A 23,164-nucleotide genomic window follows, 5' to 3' on the forward strand; every position below is an offset into this window, starting at 1 on the left:
TTCTATATAGCGACAAGACATCTTAGCATGAATCTTGATGCAAAACTTTGCTGGAAGGAAAATGTAAAATAGAGAAGGAAAAAACTGGGGTTAAAATACAGGTTATGTATTGGTTAATAGGAAGAAAATTGCAAGCTATATGGACATATGGAATTCAATTCAATATAACATCAGTAGAATATAGCCATGTTAAAACAACTCAATGTAAGTATACAAGTAATCTTTAAATAACTATAGCTTAAATGCTCAAAACTCTAAAAAGCATTTCTTCATATAAATATTAAAGGTTTATTACATTAGTATTATTTTCATTAATTTTAATATAACAGATACTTACTTAGAAGATCCTTTACTACAAAACATTCTTTATTTTGTGCATATTGTTAGTAAAAACTTTAAAATAAATAAATTGTAATAGAAATATAAAAAAAGGAATTTTACTGTGCTGTTTTTTTAGCGGATATACCTTCAAGAAAATGTTCATTTGCTGCAATGTTGTGTAGTAAAAGTAAAAAAATAATGTGGTCTTCTTAAAACATATTTACCTCCACCCCCCAATATCCTTCATTTTCATAATATGTTAAAGAAAATATATAAATAACCAAAAAAATTTTGTGGATTGATAAAAATATACAATTTAATCGATAGGTACTTTTCAATATATGGATCTAGTTACTGTAGTGTTTTTTTTAATATCCCTTTGCTCTAAGTATTTCCTATCGGTTTGATGATAATCATTCTGGGAAGATCAAAAATTCATTTGGAGCTTAATCTGAAGTAAATTGGATATTTAAACAATTCGTTTATGAGCAGGTGTTATATATCGGTGAAAATAATTTTTTTCTTTTTTAATTTGGCCTTTTTCACAAAATATGAGACAGTTATTAATCAAGTGGTTGACTGCTGGTTAGAGATTTAGTAGCGTGATTTCATAGAATATAGAGTTTGTTTAGAATGTACATGTTGCAACAGACATTGAAAGACTTTTAATAAAATAATATTAGCGACATTCTATATAAAGTAAGACCTCATAGTATATTAGAAATGAAGATATCTACAAAAAAACTAATGGTAAGGTAATTTGCGAAGACATAAAAATGCAGAACAATTACTCGACAACTGGTGCAACTTATATGGTCAACTCCCAGGTACAGAGACAAATATTTTGAATTATTAAGGTTAAGCTACTGGTAAACACTCCTGCCATATTATAAACGATGGGTAGTAGGAATATATCCATCAAACACTAATTAAGTTTCCACTTGGAACCTTAGACCTGGACTGGAAAACAATTTTAAAGATAATTTACTAGATAGTTAATAACTAGTTGCAAGATGTATGCTATGTTATTTTTTAGTTAAAAAATATTTATAAATTAAAATGTCAAAATATGATTTTGTGCAAAGAGTACCTCAGGCAACAATAAATATTTGATTAATAATTTGTTTCTATAACAGATATACCTGAAGTTTTATTTCCTCTAACCCTAGCAGCTTTTTTCTATCCCATATCACTCAAGAACTAAATTATTTTTGAGTTAAGTAATGCATAATTAAATAGCTAATAGAAAAATTCGAACAAATAATTGTTTTGCTATACTATATAAGTTCTGTAATAATTAAATTTATAAATTAAAAATAATTTAAAATATTTTCCACAAAATATTTATATGATTATATAAAAGGCTTATATAAAAATATACGTTTATTTAAAATAATTAAGACGTTAAATTCTTTTAAAAAGGCATAAAGCTATATTATTATTTAAATGTATTTTCGGTTTTATGAGCGTTTAATTCCAAAAAAATATTAAGTTCTAAATTAAATTAATAAAGAACAAAACAGGAACTTACTTCTATTGCTTACACAGAAATCAAGAACAATATACACAACACTAAAAATTGTTAATATGGTACAGTATTGGCTGTCAGACTGGCTTTGCAAGAAATCAAGTGATGGACAGGATGGAACAAGATTCAGCGCTATTTGTGAGAGAAAATAAGATTGTCTACTAGAACATGTACGGTTAAGGATTTTTATCGTTGTATTGATGTTTGTATTCCTTAACAGTACATAATATTATACAATGATTGATTAAAATAACTTTGTAACTAAAGCGATTTTTTATACATAAATATATTTTATATTATATGCTAGTTTTGGATCACAACAAGGTTTAATTCATGAATCAGTAGTCACCAAAATTAAGAAAATATCAGCCAAAAACTATTATATAAGTTATGTTGATCCAAATTTTGTCTCAAAATGTCAACCTACCTTATATGTCGGCCTGAAATTCGGAAATATCAGAAATCAGGAAAGTCATCACCATTTTCTTCTTTTCTTTTCTAGGCCTAAGTCATCGTTATTAATAAAAAATAATTTGTTTTTTCGTGTTAGAAAGCTACAACGGAAGGAAGTGTGTCGAATAGGAATCACCTTTTTGTTACATAATTAAATAAAATATTACCAAACCAATATCATATATCTCCAATAGACTCTTCAGAATTAAGCAAAAAGAGGAATATTTGGAACTAAAGAAATGCAAGCAGGATTACATTAAGACAGCGTCCTATGACTTATCGTCTATTTGCTTTATACTAGTGACACATCCGAACTCTAAGGAATTATGATAACTTAAAATAAAATATCAGCTATATTGGCTCGTTGGAAGAAAATCCAAAATTCCAATTCACAGTAAGATACTGATCTACAATAAGGTGTTTAAAAGAAAATAGCTATATGGTATAGAGCTGTAAGTCCTTATCTGAGATAGCAATGTAAATAAAGTTTAAGTATTCCAGAACAACGTAACGCAGTGGACGCACCTTGTTATGTACATAATGAATTTGCATCCTGACCTGGACATTCCTACTGCCAAAGAAGAAAATAAAACGTTCGCTGGGAATCATAAAGCCTGGTTACACCCACCTGAAAGCCCAGAGGCGCTTCAGCTACTGCATGGACGACAAAGGTGTAAGCGGTGAGAAGGGTACTATATTGTCTAGATCTGGATGGACTATATTGTGTAAATTGTAATGTTCATCTAGGAGACCAGTTTCAATTATAAACAAATTAAAATTTTTTAAAAATCACCATCTCCTTTTCTTTCCAACGCCCGAGCCATAATAAGGTATTTACTAATCAAGAATAGTTAACATGTTGAATAGGAATCACCTTTTTCTTACCCGGTACTTCACTAGCATTCGTAAACGCTAAAAATATCTAAAATTGAGGCTTCCAGGTCTATAGACTTCTTAAATATTACATGTAAATAACATAAATTTAAGTAACCTTTATAAAAAAAAAAACAAAAAATGCCCAATATGTGTTATGAAATAACTTTTTCTTCTTCTTTAATATGTATCTTAGTTATTGCAAGAAAACTACAAGGAATACGGTGAAAATTCTTTATTACCATTTATTATTATCTATTATAACCGTATAACATACAAATTCGCATTAATTATAACAAACGAGCTCTTTAATATTGCCTATATATACAATTTAAATGATACATCTTACATTTATAGCTCCATGGGCAACATATCAAAATTGTTTGCTTCCATACAGATTTCCATCTAGCTTCCATCAGTTTATGGATACCAAGGGATATGGAAAACGAAGGGGATATCTAAGGTAAGTAAAAAAGGTAAGGATGCAAAAATCACGGGTAAAAAAAGTCTAAGATGCGAAATTCGTTTTAATTGACACATTGACGATTCGCCGAGGCCCATTTATACTATCGTCTGTTCTGCTTCTGCTTTTTCAGCTTCATTGTCCTTCAGCCATATTTGATACGTGCCGTAGACACAAAACCACAGAAAGCACAGGAGGGCTGAGGAATAAACGATAATTAATGTCGAACACATAAGTTAGAATAGAATGCTTTGATAAATTCTAGATTTGGTCAAATATTGGGTACATTATTATTTTTGTGTTTACCATTATGTATTTTTCTATCTTCTATGTTAAGTTTTGATAAATTTAGATCTTGCCGGGAAAATTGACACTCTGCGTACATCCTTACAGTTGCACACCGTCACTCCAGACAGATTTCAAAACTTATTAAGGAAAACTTAAACTATTTTAATGTGTATAATAACAACTTAATTTTTTCCTGTGTTCTAAAAACATTGAGTACGCTTTTTTCCTTATGAGTGTGTAACATCCAGAGTCATCCTTAGTATTACGCTATGTTAGCGTAAATAATTATTTGACCATTACCACTTGTTTCAAACCAATTTATCTCAATCTTTACAATTCTTTCACAATATGACACCCATTATATTTGCAAAATATAATCAAAATATATACAAAAATAGGGAACATTAAAAAATCATGTTGACTGACAATATTTTATTCAGTTCCTTTTTCTTTTTTCTGTAAAATTTCTCTTTTGCTTTAAGTCCTATTGAAACTATTCCTATTGCCGAAGAGCCAAATGGTAGTATGCAAGAAGTGGACTTTTATGCTCATCAGATAGCCGAAACTTTTAAACTTGCTGAATAAGTAGGGTCTTTTGCATTGACCAACGACCTTGCCCTAGATTCCTTAAATGTGATCCAAGCTTCTTTTTTCGTCATTGTTACATCAAAATTGACATAATATAAAGTTTTATGCACCATACTTGCTTTTCGTAAGTTTTATCATCATTAAATTAAGCAAGATTTTACAGAGACAGTTTGCAGATTTTCAAATCTTCCAGGTAGGGCCTTCAGGGTTAAGCCTATTCGGAAAGAATTAAAAATGACCACAGGATAATGTGTTGGGACCGGTCCTGATGTACACGATGATTTTTCTGTGATACTGCCATATCTGCTGTGGGTAAGATCTCCAGAAGGTCGCAATGAAATGGCAAACGTCAATAAACAAAACGAGAATCAGTTTAATGAGACCACGTCAATTTTACATACAAGATAAATTAATATATCTTTACCAGAATAAATAATATCTAAGTGCTATATTCAGGAATTATACAGATTGTGAAACTGTGCTGGAACACTCATGTAAAGAAGAATAAAGATAAACTGGATATTTAATATATTGCAATTTGAAACAAATTCTGCTCTGTTCACGCAGAGTAATGTATTGCTCTGTAACCAAATACTTAAAATATGGACAGATAACAATCAGATACTCTTAATGTCCCATGGTACTTCACAAGTACTGTTGTCAAAAAAAATTGGAAATGAACATCATTAACCAGATTATTAAAAATCTTTTCCAGAGTTATCAAAAAAGACTTCTGCGTCCCTTTTTTCACAAATTTTCTCCATATACTACAGGTCTCCATATAATAATCAATCGTTCAAGAATTCCTCATGTATCTTGAATGATCAACAGGTAATAAAGCTTAGATAAAATGTTAAAAGGTGAGAAAAGCTCGATAATAGTTTAATTATTGATACATTGACATATAATATCACTTTGTGTTAAAATCTATCTGATCTAGAGAACTATGATCTTTATGAATGGAGAATTATTTTGGGTCACGTCTTCAGACTCTAGAAGCCCACCAATCACGTCTTTGATCTCAGCCAATATTTAAAATTTTCGTAATACTAAGAAAATCATAGCTGATTGTTGCTTGTTTTTAGTTGCTCCGCAGTCATTATTTATGGCGAGCGAGACGATGTCGATAATAAAATTTTCAATCTCAGTCAAAATTAATCACAATGCCAGACCATAAAAAGATACAAGTAGTGATACTTACCGAATACAATAAATATTATTATGAATGTTATATTCTTGCTAGTAGTGCTTTCTATGTGGATGGTGGCCGCAAAGAGGCTGAGGAATATCAGTAAAGCGTATAAAAAGGCATATTTTTGATCTTTCTGTAAAAGAAGTAATTAATTATTTTAAGGGGTTATACTGTTGTTTGGTCAAGGTCATAGAAAACTATCCAGCCTATGAATTTTTTCAGTCGATATTTTTAATTATCAAGGTATTCAATTTTAAGAATTAAAATAGTAGCAGTAGTAACAATGTTGCAAAACAAATATCTATATGGAAAGTTCAATGAAACAACTAGAAACTTTTTTAATCCCATATAAAGTCATATCAAGAAAGCGACTGACGGTACATATTTATAGATTTCTTTTCATTTTATGTCCATTTCCTTAATTATTTTAATATTATAATGCTACTTTCTACTTGATTCATTCACTATTCGGGCTACGACAATGAATGTAATGCAGGGAGGATATTAGTACCATGAAATTATTATTTAATAAAGATAATTGTAAACGATTATTATGTATTAGTTGAAATTACTTTCCATGTATCACAATATTGTATCATTTACAAGTATTATACTGCTACACAAAATATTAAATAGAACAATGTAAACATATATTTATTAAGAATTTCAACATTACGACGTTTATTGAAATGCCAGCACATATTTATGATTAATTTGTTACCAGTATAGGCAACTGTTTGAGTATTTTCAACAAAGTTCTACGTATTTTGATAGGTAGAAAATTAAACTAGTGTGGAAAACACTTCAGGACGTCTCCAAGAAACCTGTCAATTGGTACCGCCGCGTAAATTTCTTTTACCACCGCTGCACACAAAGTTGGGATTGATGAAGTCATTTGTAGTTATATAGTTATAAAGTTTTCAAATGACAGATCCTAAAAAAGAAGAATGAACTGCTTTGAAGGAGATATAGAGACATTTTAGGCATCATAAAAATCCTAACTATAAAGAAGTATAGTACGGAGAAAGGATATCAAGTAAAATAGTGCTTCAAAATATTATCAGACTACTGCTGGACGGTTCAGAGAGACCTTTAACATTTTTTCCACAAGCGGACATGTACAAAGAAGAGCATCACTGGGAAAAATTAGAGGTTTTAGTGAATGCTAACGACCGTATATTAAATGAACAAATATGTATGGTAACTAATAATGGTTTGTAAATAAAATAATACTTTTTATAACAATTATCTTACATTTCAATATAATAACTCGTCAACTAAAGAACCCAAAGTTGATTTCTAATGCAAGTAATTATTTTGGCTTTTGTTCTCAAGCCACTTTTAGAGTATCCAGTCTAAAAGATTTGGAGAACAATTTGCTAATATCCCTCAGCTTGATATGTGGTTTTAAATGAATTAACTGTGCAAAACACCATTTCCATTTGTGAATTACCGCAGAATAGAAACGAAATATTTATTGATATAGTGTAAGGTAATGAATACAGAATGAATGCTATTAATACTGAAGACCACATAATTGTGAAACATATAATCAAAATATATTCATCATCCTATAGAGAAAAACAGGAGAGTTGTTACGAACCACAGACACCACCAACTGGCTAGTCAGACCCATAAAATTAAATAATCTAATCCTCGATGGAAACCTTATGTTAAGTTGAATATATTAGATGATAATATATGATTTTGATTTAAAATTATTTTTTCTAAATCAAAACAGTAGCGTGTTTTACGAAAAAGTTAATACATATCAAAAACAAGAGGATTAATCATCTAATAAAATTAACAAGGTGCCGCTAAGACATATAACAATAATGTATGAAAAAGACAGTACTTGAAACCAGGACGATGTGAAGCTTCCCCTGATTTGAAAGTATGTTAAGGTGGCAAAGGAAGGATAAATGTATAGCCTGTTTTATATATCCTGTTTGTATAGCAGTATAATACTTGTAAATTATACAATATTGTGATACTTGCAAAGTAATTTCATCAATTAATACATAATAATCGTTTACAATTATGTTTATTAAATAATAATTTCATGGTACTGACATCCTCCCTGCGTTACATTCATTGCCATAGCCTGTTTTATTTTAAATGATTTAATGTTTCTAACCACAATAATAAGATCCTTTCTTAAATAATAATTAATATCGGCCAATAAAGTAAGTTAGTTATTATCGAAAACAAAAGTAATTTATACTATTTTTGTGTATTTTATAACTATGTCACTACCAAACCCACGCACCGTCATAACCATGTCTTCTCCAACGAGTTAAATTGAGTATAAAGTTATAACATTTTCAGTTTTGTAGACGGATGAATATCTGCTCAATTGTAATTAGCATAGATTGCTTAGCTAACAGGGATATAATTAAAATTACGTTCAATCAAATTGTATTATCTTTAATTTTATTACCCTGAATAGCTTTAATAAAAAGATAAAAACAAAATATATACACTACACGCGACATCTGCATTGTAAACAAAAAAAGTAGTGCAAAAATCAAAAGTTTACCTTTAAAACCGCCACCAGTAGCAGAACGCTCAGTATGAGATTGCAAGCAGCGAATCCCATCGAGAGTTTGAAAAATCCCATTTGAAAATTCTCGCCTCCTATATTCCTTAATTTCAAGCTACATATTATAATACCAGACACACCAAATATCTAAAAACAAAACATATATTAAATTATAACACCAGCTATAAATCTAGAAATAAAATACTCATTGAAATTCAATAAATTGTATATGAAAATCAGTTTTATGAAAGGATTAGATGACCAAACATACACTAAATATATTTATATGAATATATTGTTTAACTCTTTCGAATATATTTTACGTGTTTAAATATATCGAACTGTAACTGTTTAGAGGTTCTCTTGATTCAATTATTGTTTTTTCTCAAAAGTTGGGAGTGGTTTAATTATTGTTGTTAATAAAAAAAAAGTAAATAAGTCTGACAACGAAATATATTATATACGAGTTGATAATATTATCTAGGCACAAAATTAATTCCAGTTAAACTATATTTTCGTCCGAGAAATCACTCCTGAATATTGTACTATAATAGGAGTTATGTAACAGTTATTCTGACGTTATTCTGTTAGTTAGTAATTACGTGAAAACATTAGAGAACGAAGTTGAGTTTGAGTATTTCACCAAGAGTTTAATTTAAAATTATTTAAGCCAATATAAACGCGTTATTTATTTTCGTTGAAAGCTGTATACTTACAAAATTAATGAGCATAATTAGGAACCACCAAACGGTCATTTTCCTGTTATAAAACTTCGATTGCGGCATGTTGTAGTCGTTAGGACCCTCTTGACGATCACCAAACGATTTACCTCGAACACTGAGCAATAATTCGGAATGTTGTCTTCATTATTTAACACAAATAATCGGGTAAAAAGTCAAACATTTTATTTACAAATCGCCTGGGACCGTTCAAACCAAATATTTTCGGTTACTTTTTCGAAGCATTGTATATGAGTGCACACACGATTTTCTACAGCGTCTTGTTTACCGTACAGACCTAGTTTGCGAGTATCGGGGTGGAATTCGTTAAAGGTTTCTTTCGTCTTTCGTTGAGGTTTCGATTTTTTTTTGTTATTGTTGTTGTTTATTAGTTTGATATCTGTACTGAGGTTTACATACTTTTTAAAATTGTTTGTATATGTTACACATAACAGTTACATGTAACTATTAATAAGCATTGTTTTTTAATTATATCTGACATAATTTGAATATATATAATACCCAATGGAATGGAAAATATTATTTAGTCAAAGTATTAACCATTTGTCAATATTTAGTAAGATCAAATTAAGGTTTTCCCAAATTAAGATTAAATTAGACTACCTAAGCTAAAGCTTCAATTCTTTGATTTCCATGAATTGTCCAGTGGCTGTTTTGCTTTCATGCTTCTTTAACTTAGTAACTTTATTTCTTGTTTTAAACCGAAATCTTAGATAACATCGTAAATAAAATTGATTTTGAGGTCATTGTGAAGTTCTTCGTAGGTAACGTAACAATAAGTATCGGTGATTAATTGAAGAGAGCTATTAGGCCGTTTTTACCAGCCTAAAGATCCACCAGTAGATCATGTTGACTGCCATTTATCCTTTTTCTGTAGACTTAGTCAGAGATATGTCTTTGGCCATACCTATATCGCCGACAAGTTTCCCAAGTAATTACATTTAAAAGAAAGCAATTAAGAAAGTTAAAATATACGGCATTAGAATAAAAACTCCTACACTTAGCTGTAACTTAAATGCCATTGTAAATTTAATAAATAACCTTCCAATTCTTTTCCAATATTACCCAAACTAAATATTAGATTATTGAATAATATGTTCTTTCTTTTGTTAAAGAAGCCTTACTTACTAAGATTTTACTTTATTTCATTTTATTTATTTATTTTAAAAATACCTATACTTTGGGTGATACTCGAACTCATGACTAGCACAGTGGTTGGAAATCTCTCTTGTTATTTTTGTTTCTGTTTGTTCTTAGATATAATACAAGGTGTAACACTTTTGAAACTAGTTCTTAGTTTTAGTGTTGAAAACTCTACGTTGTTCAAGGTTATAATCTTTTCATCGTCGACAACAAAAAAAGTTATATGGGCTAATACCCTGTGAATATCGAGTAGAATTCCATTAGTTTTTAGTAACAGTTGTCATCTTTGTTCACTCTGTTGTAGAGTCTTCACAATCATTTTGAAAATGTTGACTCTATATCTAAGAATGCCAAAACAAAATTCAGAATATCCGGTATAAAACATAAATAATTCAAAGATAGTACTTTAACGAACTGTGAGTTTCCAATAGCTTTGCTATTAGCCGTATGGTTCATATTTAGTTTCCAGTAACTACTCGCCGATTATACACTCAACATTAACATGGCTAAAAAAATATAGATTCTTTCTAGACACACTCGCCAACAAAATAACAAAGACATGTTAAACGGGACTAACAAACTTTGAGAACTTGTATTTTTATTTTATTTTTGAACAAACCTTGGCTATTATAATTATTCATAATTAAAAACGGATAACTATATCCGATCTTTTTCGATAAATGGTCTAATCTTTAATTATATTTTCGTATGTTCTTCAGTATATTTTGTTTTAAGGTATAAACTTTTAATAAAGCGGAAATGCTTATAGAGTTTCACCCCCGAGCTGGTCCAGCCACGATGTGGAGGGTGGAACGACTGGATGGCGCCAGCATTATGGACGTGCGGCTTCCTAGTTGCTTGCCAAAATTAGAGATGATTACAAAGCGTTCTTATTAAAGGGTAAATGGTTTAGAATTGACTAGAAAATATATTCCTAACAAAATTGTATTATATCTACGTACATTGACAATAAAAACCATACCAATTCTAATTAAGTATTGTAACTAGGACCGAATATTACCATTTTATTTGAATTTTATTACTTATTGTATATATGATAATCAAACTTTTTCAATCAAGATTTTTTAAACACAAAAAAAACGTTTTAAAATAAAATTTATACACAATAATCGTTGTAATAACTAAATAAAACATACAGTTTGGCTTAATACCTACCTAAACCTATTTTACTATTAACGATATTATTTTAACTACTACCAACTAATCACTTTGAAGTCAGTGCCGAGCAACACATTAGATTTGTTTTCTTTGTAATTTAATTTTGTTTATATGTCACAAAATTATTAGAAAAGAGCCTGGTCATTGTTACAAATTTTGTGCCCAGCTTATTCAGCAACCCAAAGCACAAAATGGATCCATATTATACAAATTCAACTATTGTAAAAATTTCAACATTCCCCATTTTCAGTATTTTCCATTTCAATTAGTGACAACAAATTGCCAACATAACCGAAAAAGTTCGATGACAAAAGACGAATAAACACTTATTGGACGAAAACTCAAAAATGCCTATACAGCTTAGTAGTTTATGCATAACTTATTTTCAAAATTTTCTTGGAATGGACAGATACAAAGGTAGAGAAAAATAAAAGTTTTATTCAGCCTGTTGTTACTGGTGATGAAAAGTGGATCTACTACGACAACCCCCAAGCAGAAAAGTCATGATTTAGCCCTGGATTACCATCCATATTGCCATAAGGACTTGTTCTGTATGGTGTTAATATATATTATACCTATTTGGCATAATAAGTGTCTTGTTAATGGTAAGAAATTATCATAATATATGGAAACAACTAATATATAATTAATATATCATCAAGGTTATGTTTCTTTTCAACAGATGGCGCTAATCGTACCATTTGAGCTAATATTAATCTATATTGTTGTCAGCAAGCTAATTCATAATGTAGAGCTATTAATCGTATGAAATTATTGCAAAAAAATAAAAAAGATAATTTATCCGAGCATAACTCATACACAAAATTCAGTAATAAAGTCTAAAAATGTTTTCTATGTTTATTAGGTTACCTATATCACCAACAGATGGCACCATCAATACCGAAAAACTTCGATATTGACCGCGAAGGATAATTTCCTTCAGACGACGTCAACACCAGCTTTTCCAGCTTACCCTTCAGTTTTGCCTTGCACCAAATATCCAGAATAGTCTAACCTACAAATCGCCAGGAATATACTAAAACGATTCGTCCACGACGCGTTTGTCGTCATTTTCAACCGTAAATAAATTTAAAACATTACATTTTAATATTTATTTTTAAATATGAGTCAGTAGAATATTGTTATTATTATTGTTTATATTGAATCCGAAAGAGCGACCGTTTGCAATGTTCAGAAGAAACGGCCTGTTTCTGTTCCGATTATGGTGAGAGACGATTAAGAGAATGCGTGGTTGTGTGACTCTTATTCTTTTAATATGTGGACATTAGAATGAACACTGTTTCCGTTATGGATCCGATCCGATGGAAGGATGTCGCGATTTTCTTCTGGATGGTTTAAACAGATGGGAGGAAAATGATCTAAGGTAACGTATTCGATTACATCAAGTGAAGGTGATTTCAAATAAATTGCATGTAACAAAATATATATAACAAAATGCACATAACTTAACGTCTTTTTATTTAAACGTAGTTACTTTCTTTTCGTATACTTCTGTCTTTGTTACCAACTTAAATCTGTCTAATTTATAATTACATTAAATCAAATGTGTTTACAATATCAGAAAACGATGTTTACTTATAATAGCAATAACTAGAAAGTACATACATTCAAATATTAAAAAGTTAATAATGGGGCAAATATAAATTATTATTTAATGTATATTAATATTTAATTAATTGTTTTTAATATGGTATATTTAAATACTTCCACTATGATAGGTTTTTGAATTATTGCATTATATATATTATGGGTATTTAGGTATAATTCTATTTTAGGTATAATCCCTTATTATATTATATTATTCAAAATCAAATAAGTAATATATATCAAATATAAGTAAAAGTAAATAACACAAGCTATTGTTGTTATTGTTTCATATATTTTATATAAATTTTAATGTAAATAATTAACATATAGTCTGTTCAAATTTATTTTGTACATACGTCACCTAAAATTTGTGATATCAAAACGTCGCAATGTTGCCGCATCAACTCTGAGTTTTAGTTCAGTTTGGCTTTGACATACAACAATATTCTAATCTAAATAAAATAACTGAACAAGAATGTTCAATCAAATATAATTTATTTTAACATTTTAATACATCTAAACACTACAGTTAATTATACAGCCACAATAGTTTATAGGGTAGAGTTATAACCTCTTATCACAATTGCTTTCAAGAATTTTGCATATGTCTGACAATCGGACGACTTTGACAGGCTGGAGACAGACAGGAGAAAAATATTGTCTGATTCTGAAACTAATTTAGAAATTGCGACATTCAACATCTTGATGACGTATGTACAAAAAAACTTTTAATTGACTATATATTATTAATATTGTTATTTTGAGTAATCAATCCATAAATATATAATTAAAAATATATAATTATAAAATATAAATTAAAATGAGACATGATATTGTCGATTTGGATGGATGACCGTTGTGATAGTCGCGGATATGAATCCTGCAGGGGAATGGTCGTAAATTTATGTTTGTGGTTGTCCAAAAGGCAAGGGTGTAAAATCCGACAAGGAAAACAATGATCCCAGTTACGCCAGTAACCAGGCTGGGTAAGGCCGGATATCTTCTGGGATAATATCTGTTGGTCACTCGCCAGTCGGCCGGTTTAAAACCGAGGGGGGTTCGGAGGCCACGTTAAACTGTAGGTCCAGTCTAGATAAACTCCAGTTTGGTAAAAAGGAGACTAAGGAGTAAATTATTGTAAAAGTTATTGCATGGAGTTGCATAAATAGGAGACCGGTATATATGAAAGGAGTTGTTAACATGTGGAAAAAACCGCTGATCATCGTTTTTAGGGTTTAACATAGACAAATTTTACTTGTTTAGCTGAAATAATGTTTTACAACTAAAATCAAGTAGCAACGCTTGTCTCAAATGGCGCTTGTGATGTTCAGAAGTAATCAAGTTTACCCATTTAGGTCACCCTGTTTCACGTACACTTTAAACCTAGCTTCGTAAAAGTATGAAGGAGCAATTGCATATTTCTCGTTATAAGCAACAACATTGAAGCAGCTATAAATAAATTAGAAACAGAAACAACTGTCTATAATAATACTGAGTAGCCAAGAAATAGTGTATAAAGTGAAATGCTACTAACTAAATACATGTGGATTATTTAAAACCAAACCACCACTAAAATGTAGATTACTTTCCAGCAAATGCAAGGAGCAAGTAAAACTTATATTTATAAGGCTAAAAAAATCTTATTGTATACACTAATTTTGAGACTAGTGTGGACCTACTGTGTGAAATTATGGGATGAACATTGAAACCCAATATCAATACTATCCAAAGCCTTCTGGACTATTGTCAACGCTCTATGCTATATTAGAAAGGTGAAGTCGTTTGGACAGCTTATAGTTGATATTAAATTGTATTTCACTATTGAGTACCGTCGTCTACTAGTTTGCCTTTAAATATATTCAAAATGGCACTTTTTCTACCATGATATTCATAATATCCAACAATTCGCATCAATAAGAAAATACGAATTGGAATTGTATTCTGTTCCTCCAAAATATTATTCGTAAAAAATTTATGTATTTCAAATTTAAATATAGTATATTCGTATGTATATTTTCGTCCGTAATTCACTGCAATTGTCGAAACAGCTGTTTTACTGCACGACAAAAAATATCCGGTTTTATTACTTGGTGTATCTCATTATTTATTTGATAGAAAACTACTTTTTAAGGAAAACTCGCAGCTAGTATGCGCGGGGCCACCGGTGTTTACAATTCAATCAAACATTACATCGAAAAGGTAAGAGAGTACACCGTCTTTTTTAAATTATATTATTCGTTTTTATTTAGAACTTGGATTATTTGATTTTTTATCCAATTATATAATGAACTATTGTTTTTTATTATTCTCGTAGCATTCTACAATCTGCCCAGTTGGCAATAATATTGGTGGGATTACCTTATGCCTATATGGATATTATTAACCCATTCTGTAAAGAACATATCACTATTATTTATGTAACATCAAGCAACGCCACTGTTTTTACGCTACTATTATTTATTTACATTAACCCTTTTATTCATTTTAGACTTCCAACTAACACCTGATATTTTGGCTTGGGCGGACTCATTTTTTTTCTCGACACGTTTCATAGTAGGCTGTTTGCCATTTAAGCGAAAGTCCTAGTAGGCGTTGTACTAGTTCGGATCGATTCAATATGGACAGGAACAAAAGAATGTGTCGCATTTAATTGGCCGAGATATTCCTAAGAGTACCTACAGCTTGCACTAGTCGAAATAAAGGTCATCGCTGATGCACAAGCGGTGATATGACAATTTTTATGAAATGAAAGGTTTTCGGTGTTTTTATTTCTAAATTAGTTCAAAGAATGTCGGTAAGTGGATAGACTAATGTATACAATTTTAATTAATTAAATGTTTTAGTTTATATGTATTCTAACAGGTCAATTAAAAAGTCCCCGGCCTGCCATAGTAAAACACATTTTTTGACAAAATTATTATTATTTTATTCAATATAATTCCCTTCAAGGGTGATACACTGATTATTAGCGACCCTCCAACTTTTCGATGCCATTTTTGTAGTACGATTTGTTCTTTGCTTCAAAATAGGCCTCAGTTTCGGCGATTACTTCTTCATTCGACGAAAATTTCTTCCCAGCGCGCATTCTTTTGAAATCTGAGAACAGGAAATAGTCGTTGGGGGCAGATCTGGAGAATACGGTGGATGAAGAAGCAATTCGAAGACCAATTCATGGATTCTTGCCATCGTTTTCACTGATTTGTGACACGGTGCATTCTCTTGGTGAAGCGGCATTTTCTTTTTCTACAAATGCGGCCGTTTTCGGCAGTTTCGTCCTTCAAACGGTCTAATAACTCTAATGTAATAGTCGCTGTTGACGGTCCTTCTTTTTCCCTTCCATTCAAAAACCACAGACGTCATAACCTTGCCAGCCGATTGTTGCGTTTTCCCACGCTTTGGAGCGGGTTCATCATGTGCACTCCACTCGGATGACTGTCGATTGGACTTCGGAGTGAAATGATGGAGCCATGTTTCATCCATTGTTACATATCGATGCAAATACTTGGGTTTATTTCACTTGATAATCTTAAAATGCTGTTCCGAATCATCAACTCGTCGTTGTTTTTGGTCAAAAGTAAGCTCGCGCGGTACTCACTTTGCACAAAGCTTTCTTATTCCCAAACATTCGTGAATGATATGATGCACAAATTCAGTTGATATCTTTAAAGTGTCTGCTATTTCATTCAATTTCAATTTACGGTTATTCAAAATCATTTTGTGGATTTTTAAATGTTTTTGTCGGTAACAACCTCTTTTAAGCGCCCACTGGGTTCACCGTTTTCGGTGCTCATTTCACCACGTCTAAACTTAGCATACCAGTCCTTGATGGTTGATTTTCCTGGGACAGTGTCCGCAAACTCGGCATCAGTTTTTACTTCAACTCTGTTTTTTCCCTTCAAATAGCAATATTTTATCAACACGCGAAATTCCTTTTTATCCATTTTTATCCAATTCCTTATTTACTCATAATGCTATAATTCACAAACTACCTACACTACTATGGTCCGATCGCTGTCAAATTTATATATGCATCTTTTGAGGGTTAGGGCTAACTAAAAAACATATTGATTTAGTTCTAGTAGCGCCATCTATGTATTAGGCTGGGGACTTTTCAATTGATCTGCTTAATTTAGAGAAATATCGATAAAATTTTAATACTGCCCATTGTTAGTAAAGTCGCCACTGTTTTAAGTTAATGTAGGTGTAGTAAAAAGAAGTCGTAACACTTTTGAATAGCTGAATTGAAGGAAATTATCTTATGTAAATCATATAATGGTCATCTAGTTCGATAACTTGTTGACATCTTGAAGATTGTTTCGTTTTGTTTATCTCAGAAGTGTTTGTCTGTTTTGTCAAAAATTAGGATAGTCGATTTTCATTAACGTTTGTTAAGGTAATTAATTAATAAATCTACAGGTGGTAGATGGAGTTCCTGCCCTAGCAATTTGCATGATTGATAACTTGCTGGTTGTCTCCTTAGGACAGTCCAATTGTTCACAGCGGAAGTTTTAAGGGCTTGGCAATAAGGAAGGCTTAATCACCTTTTACACTGGCTCACTGTGCTTTGACTGCTACTATTTTTGCTTGAAGTAAGTGACCCGCTCTTCACCACTATTCGTTTCAGAAATGGGTCGACTCAGAAATTCGTTTAATGAATTTTTTTTTGGTTAATGGTATCATACATCGAGGTTATTGTTGTGTCCAGCGTTTATCCTAATAATAACGTTGCAACAGAAAATAAAAACTACTGAAACTACTGAAAACTGACATTGTCACTACTATTTTGTTTTGCATGCTTTACAAAACAATTTCGGTACCCATGGCTCGTTAGTGTTAAGTGCATTTGTCATGATTTGATCAACAAAAACACTTTGAATCGACTTTGCAACGCTGTCTCCGTATTTTCACACGTTCAAAAGTAAAAATTAACATAAGTTCCAAATGATGTTTAGTGCAACGTCGTCAGCTGACAGCTGAACCAATCTTAACACACGGATTGAAGATCTGAGTTCAGGGCATCAAATAACGTTAAGAATCGTTCGTATCTGCTCGGGTTTAAAAGTTTAACAAAATTTGTAAATTTGTGCACTAGAAACAGTGCTTTTATGACGGCCAGACTTGTCCATTTCTACTATATTTTAAATCATTAGACTTCAAGAGCGTGGTACAGCTTTGATATCGAAATTACTTGAACCAAATAGACGAAACCAATACTGCACTTGATTGGCTGCTTTATAGGCCAGTTGATCATTCGCTGGTCGATTAAGCGGTAGGTCCAGTCCAGATGAACACTAGTTGGTATAATGGATACTTTAAAATGTAATAAAAAAATATTGTTTTTATGGGGAATAATACCGTTTAACTCTGTCATTGTTAAGTAATATGCTAATTTTAAGCTCATTCCCACTAACAGCATGTTGAACGCTTTGGTTAATTAACATCGTTTTGTATTGTTTCTAATAGATGAAAATTAATAGAATAAAAAGTGCATAAAATACAGTTTTAAAGAAGGGAACATTACTTTCCATTTCTTACGTCATTATTAATTAAAAAACTGTTAGCCAAAAGCAAAGGCTCCCGGCAAAATTATGATATCCTTATTTTGGTTCACACAGTGCATTTTCTGTATTTCAAATCTAGGAAATAACGACCTTACGAACAAAAACTGTATTATTTCACCATGATCTCTTTCCCATCCTTCATTCAGCTAGTTTATTCTAGTTTTTTATATTAACATTATGCTCCAGTGAGAAAAGTGGCTCAAGCGAAGTTAATTTATTATTAGAACTGAGGACGATTTTGAAAGGAAAGGCAAGTAATTCTATAAAATAAGGTATCGAAAATTTCGAAGATGGAATATCACTACCAAAGTATAATATGTTATAATAGTTCTTTTGTTAATACATATGTCTTAGGAAAACAACACTGTCACTGCTTAATACAAATATTTTTTTTAATATATTGTTTTTGACCATGTGATATATTAAATATAAATATCATCATTATACATATCATAATAGGCATTATTAGTCATAATGTATATTAGTTTTTGGTCAGTCTTGACCTAATTTTTACCACAATTAGTCACAATTTACATTATCTGATAAAAGTTTTGATTATTCTTTAATTGCTTTTAGAATATAATTATTTCTATTATTTCCATGACATAATATAATGGGTTGTGAAAAAAGTGAGTAACCTTTTAAACTTCATGTATCAAACACTAATTAATTATGTACCGCTTTGATCTATTTCTAGAAGTTTGTCTCCAAAGGTTTTCAGAACTTTTTTGAAGGTAGCATGAACCATTCAAAGCTTCGATATTTTGGCAATAAAATGTTGTCAATCAAATATTTTTCATGGTCTTACAAAAACATCATTTTGCAAATACATTACATATACCATTTTGAACTATTTACCCCGGAATATATTCTTATTAACTAACTTTCTATATTATTTTCTGATACTTGAATAATAAATAATTGTTACGTAAAAAAACCTATTATTAAGCTACCTCGTGTTTCAAATACGCGCTTTAATTATCACCATTTATTTCTACAAACTGTTTTTCCATATTTTAATTATAAGAAACAAAGTTTATCTGTTGTTAAATATCAGGTGTCCCAAAAGGAAGTTAAAAATGGTTATTGGTTATTAAAGTACAGAAATTTTGATAACATGAATATGAGCTCCATTTGAAGACAATATTTTTAGCATAAATAAAAGTACATAATTGTCAAGTCTCATAGGACTTCAATTTTTGTATTAGTAGAATTTTGTAGGATATAGCTTCACATTTTCGTTCAAAATGCGATGTAGTGATATTTAAAAGTCAGGTTATCGATTGATATACACTCTAATAAGCTGAATAAATATGCATCTACTCTTGATACACTATATATTAGGTATTGTATGTATTTTGATAATTTTTTTCATTTTAAAAGCATTTATAGAGAAAAAATTATACGTTATATATTAATCAAAATATCATCATATCCTCTATTAAAATATCTTATGTATTAATAATTTTTTACAATTTTTTCTCATCTTTCTGGCAATATTGTGATATCATGTCGACAGATGTAGGTTTGGCAATAATTCAATCATTGACTTTACATTTGGGCTGCAACAGTGTATCCTTCACGATTCTTGCCACGTTGTCATGCAGAAGGATTACTTAACTTAGTATTAACATTGCTGTATTTCTATAAAATGCAGCTCACTATACTACATTACACAAGATCAAATGGTTTGATTCTTTTGAGTTTGTGTCCTGTTGTGGTGTTATCCAAGAGTTGTATTACTTCGATTGAGTATTGAGTGAGGAGTCTTTGCTCATGTCTTTTTGGAATTATCTTCATTTCCTAAATAACAGTCGGTATCTGAAGGTTTCGATGTAAGTAATCACTTCTGTAGCATCTTGGTGCGTCTACAATACTTCTCACAACTTTGTTCTGAAAAACTTGTTCTGAATTTATATTAGTTTTCCCTGAACATCCTCATAATTCTATTCCATCTGTCCATATACGTTTCAGTACCTGCTTATATAATAGCAACTTATTATGTACTCATAATTTTGATTTTCTTCCAATTAACCAATACACTTTCCTATATTTTAACTCCAGTTTTTTTCTTTTCTTTATTACATGTTTCTTCCAGCGAATTTTTACATCAAAGTTCATTCAGATATACTTAGCGTTGTTGCTATATAGAATGATATTATTGTTTATTGTTATTTGTGGTTGAGAAATCTCATTATACGTGAACTACACATGTACAGATTTACTTTCGTGAATGTTGATTTTCCAAGTCTGGATCCAGTTATTTATATTGTCACTTTTCTGTTGTAAAATTCGTGTGGCTTTTTCGCTATTGTCTCCGACAGGAAGAATGGCAGTATCATAAGAATATGTAGGTATGTCACATGTGTAGAGTAGGTAAAGAATTGACTCTAATACACTTCCTTACTTAAATATTTGCTTTAGTTTCTTTTAATGTGGAGTAGATTTCTTCGTGTTTGACTCTGAACATTCTGGCTGTAATGTAAGATTTCAATAGCTCAATGTATGTTTCGGTAACATTTTCTGTAGCTTATGAACAAGGCCGTCATGCCGTACTTTAACGACGGCTTATGCCACATCTAAGAATAAATATTAACATACCTTTTGACCTTCATAGGCTTTTTCAATTACATATTTTATTCTATACACCTGATCAATCGTTCAATGTTTGTTAACAAACCCAAACTGATGTGTAATTATTAAGGTTTCTTCTCTCTCAACTTTTTTTTGAGATACATTGTATAAAATTGACCATACAAACTCCCTATGCTCAAATGTTTTATGAATGGCAACCTTGAATACCAAACAATGTAATATTATGTAATAACAGTTTTGCATGTTTTGTTTGATGGGCCAATTTTTTTCGGTCAAAACTCAAGTTCAATTTTAGACTCAACACATGTTTCCGACGCCATATATTCGCCTCTGTATTAACACTTATGGAGAATTTGCTTGTCATCTAAATTTCATAGTAATATCGACCTTGTTCAAAATAAATTTATGACATAATATGCTCGTTTCAACGCCGGTTCACTAGGTGGATATCATTCAAATTCAACGTTAGTCAAATTTAATCATTTTTTGCATTTATATGTATATTCCGGAAAGAAGAAAATATTGTTTTCAAATCCTCAAGTATTAGAGAGACCAAAAAATCAATATTACACATACATTTTTTTATATATGAATAGAAAATATTATTGCGATCTACTGATATAACATTTATTTCGTAACCTATAAATTAATTCACCTTGTCTAAGGACTATAAATTAATTTTAAAGGGTTTACAGCAGATGATATTACTGTGTATTAAATCACATCAAGTACATTTGTAACCAACTTCAAGTTAAAGTTTCACTGACTGGCTTCACTTTTTAGTAAGTCTCATTTCGTCGAAGTGTGAATAAACATTTCAGCGCGTTGGAAGTGTCTGAATTTGTACCGAGTAAATCGCATTTGTGGGAAGTTTTACTTTTTTCTTCAGTTTTAGGAAAAAGGTGGCTGAAGGTCATAGAAAAGAATAGCTGTGTGAAGCTTATGGCAATCATGTGAATATTGGTTTAGACATTTTAATAGTGGTTATTTTGATACCGTAGGCAAAGATCGTTCAGGACAGCTAAAAAAATTGAGGGCGGCGATCTGAATACCGCACTCAGTAGTAACAACTATTTCCAATCGCTTGAGGAACATGGGAATGATCCATAAGCTTGAATATTTGGTGCCGTTTTTATTGACGCCAGAGACAACAAAGGCGTTTTGTCATATGTCTAAAGGTTATATGTTTTTGCATCGTATTATTAATGGTGATGAAAAGTGGATCCATTACGATAATCCAAGAACTGAAGTCTCAACTTGCTAGTTGGATGCCTTTTGAAATAAACTGATTTTTTGTAAGAACTCTTAATGAGAGTAATTTGTTGTTTGAATGAACGTATAATGACGATACTAGAACTATAACACGATAGAAATTATTTGACTGATGACTTAACGAGAGCCTACTGTTAGAATGAAAAAATAATTTAGCGATACTTTGAGACAAAAAAAGGACTATTGCTATTTTATCTTAGAGAAGCAAAACCTCCTGCAGCTTGACTACTTTCTTCTCTTGTAGTACTTATCCCAAATACTTGAATTTGCTCTAACTGAATCCCGTTGCGATTTGTACTAGCACTCGATCCCTCAGTTGTCAATACGTTGGTATTTTCTTCTTTAACTCTCAATCCATATGGCTCTGCAATGTAAAGTATGTCAGGAACAACTATCATCAGCGTCATATTGAACGCCATATCGGTTTTTGTTTTTTACATATTTATATTCACTACTATATTGAAAAAAGTGTTGATCGTTTCACACTCACATACAAATGAATCCATCGGATGACACCTTAAGAAGTTTAATACATTTTAAGGGACTATAATCAACATTCAAACCTGTGTAAAATGAGGGCTGGCATATATAGTTAAAATCAGAGCGAAAATCAGTAAAAATGACAATTCCACGCCTTTCGCCTTTAACTGTTTCTTCCATAGTAACTAAATTGGCTTCTGAGTGCGAAAATATTATTTACTCAACCACGATACGGTTTAAATCCCCCTTGCTCCTCTCGGTTTCTCTAATCGCGAGTTCTTTGAAATTGCATCTGTATGAATTTCATAAGTACTTTCCTCACAGTTGCTAGGATACGT

The 23,164-nt window shown here is 31.0% G+C and overlaps 2 protein-coding genes across 4 annotated transcripts in view; one reads left to right on the plus strand and one right to left on the minus strand.

The window, feature by feature from the left end:
- Window positions 1-3,597: 3,597 nt before the first annotated feature.
- LOC143195412 (uncharacterized) lies at window positions 3,598-9,181 on the minus strand. Its single transcript, XM_076402493.1, has 4 exons — window positions 8,965-9,181; window positions 8,246-8,395; window positions 5,716-5,839; window positions 3,598-3,837 (listed from the first exon to the last, which is right to left on the minus strand). Exons 1-4 carry the CDS (start codon window positions 9,031-9,033, stop codon window positions 3,737-3,739), a joined length of 444 nt encoding a protein of 147 aa, XP_076258608.1. The 5' UTR covers window positions 9,034-9,181; the 3' UTR covers window positions 3,598-3,736.
- Window positions 9,182-12,470: 3,289 nt separating this feature from the next.
- Window positions 12,471-23,164, plus strand: part of raw (NDT-like domain-containing protein raw) — a 212,528-nt gene continuing 201,834 nt past the window's right edge. Inside the window, exon 1 of one of the 3 annotated variants that reach the window (XM_076404335.1) lies at window positions 12,471-12,694. The gene's annotated coding sequence lies outside the window, so the exon portion shown is untranslated. Of the gene's footprint in view, window positions 12,695-15,068; window positions 15,118-17,405; window positions 17,508-23,164 lie in introns of those variants that run through there. The other 2 variants (XM_076404336.1, XM_076404337.1) reach the window with 2 other exon arrangements.

Source organism: Rhynchophorus ferrugineus, unplaced genomic scaffold, assembly GCF_030347505.1.
Source record: "Rhynchophorus ferrugineus isolate W39M unplaced genomic scaffold, kcgeb_rfMv2 rfM4, whole genome shotgun sequence".
NCBI lineage: Eukaryota > Metazoa > Arthropoda > Insecta > Coleoptera > Curculionidae > Rhynchophorus > Rhynchophorus ferrugineus.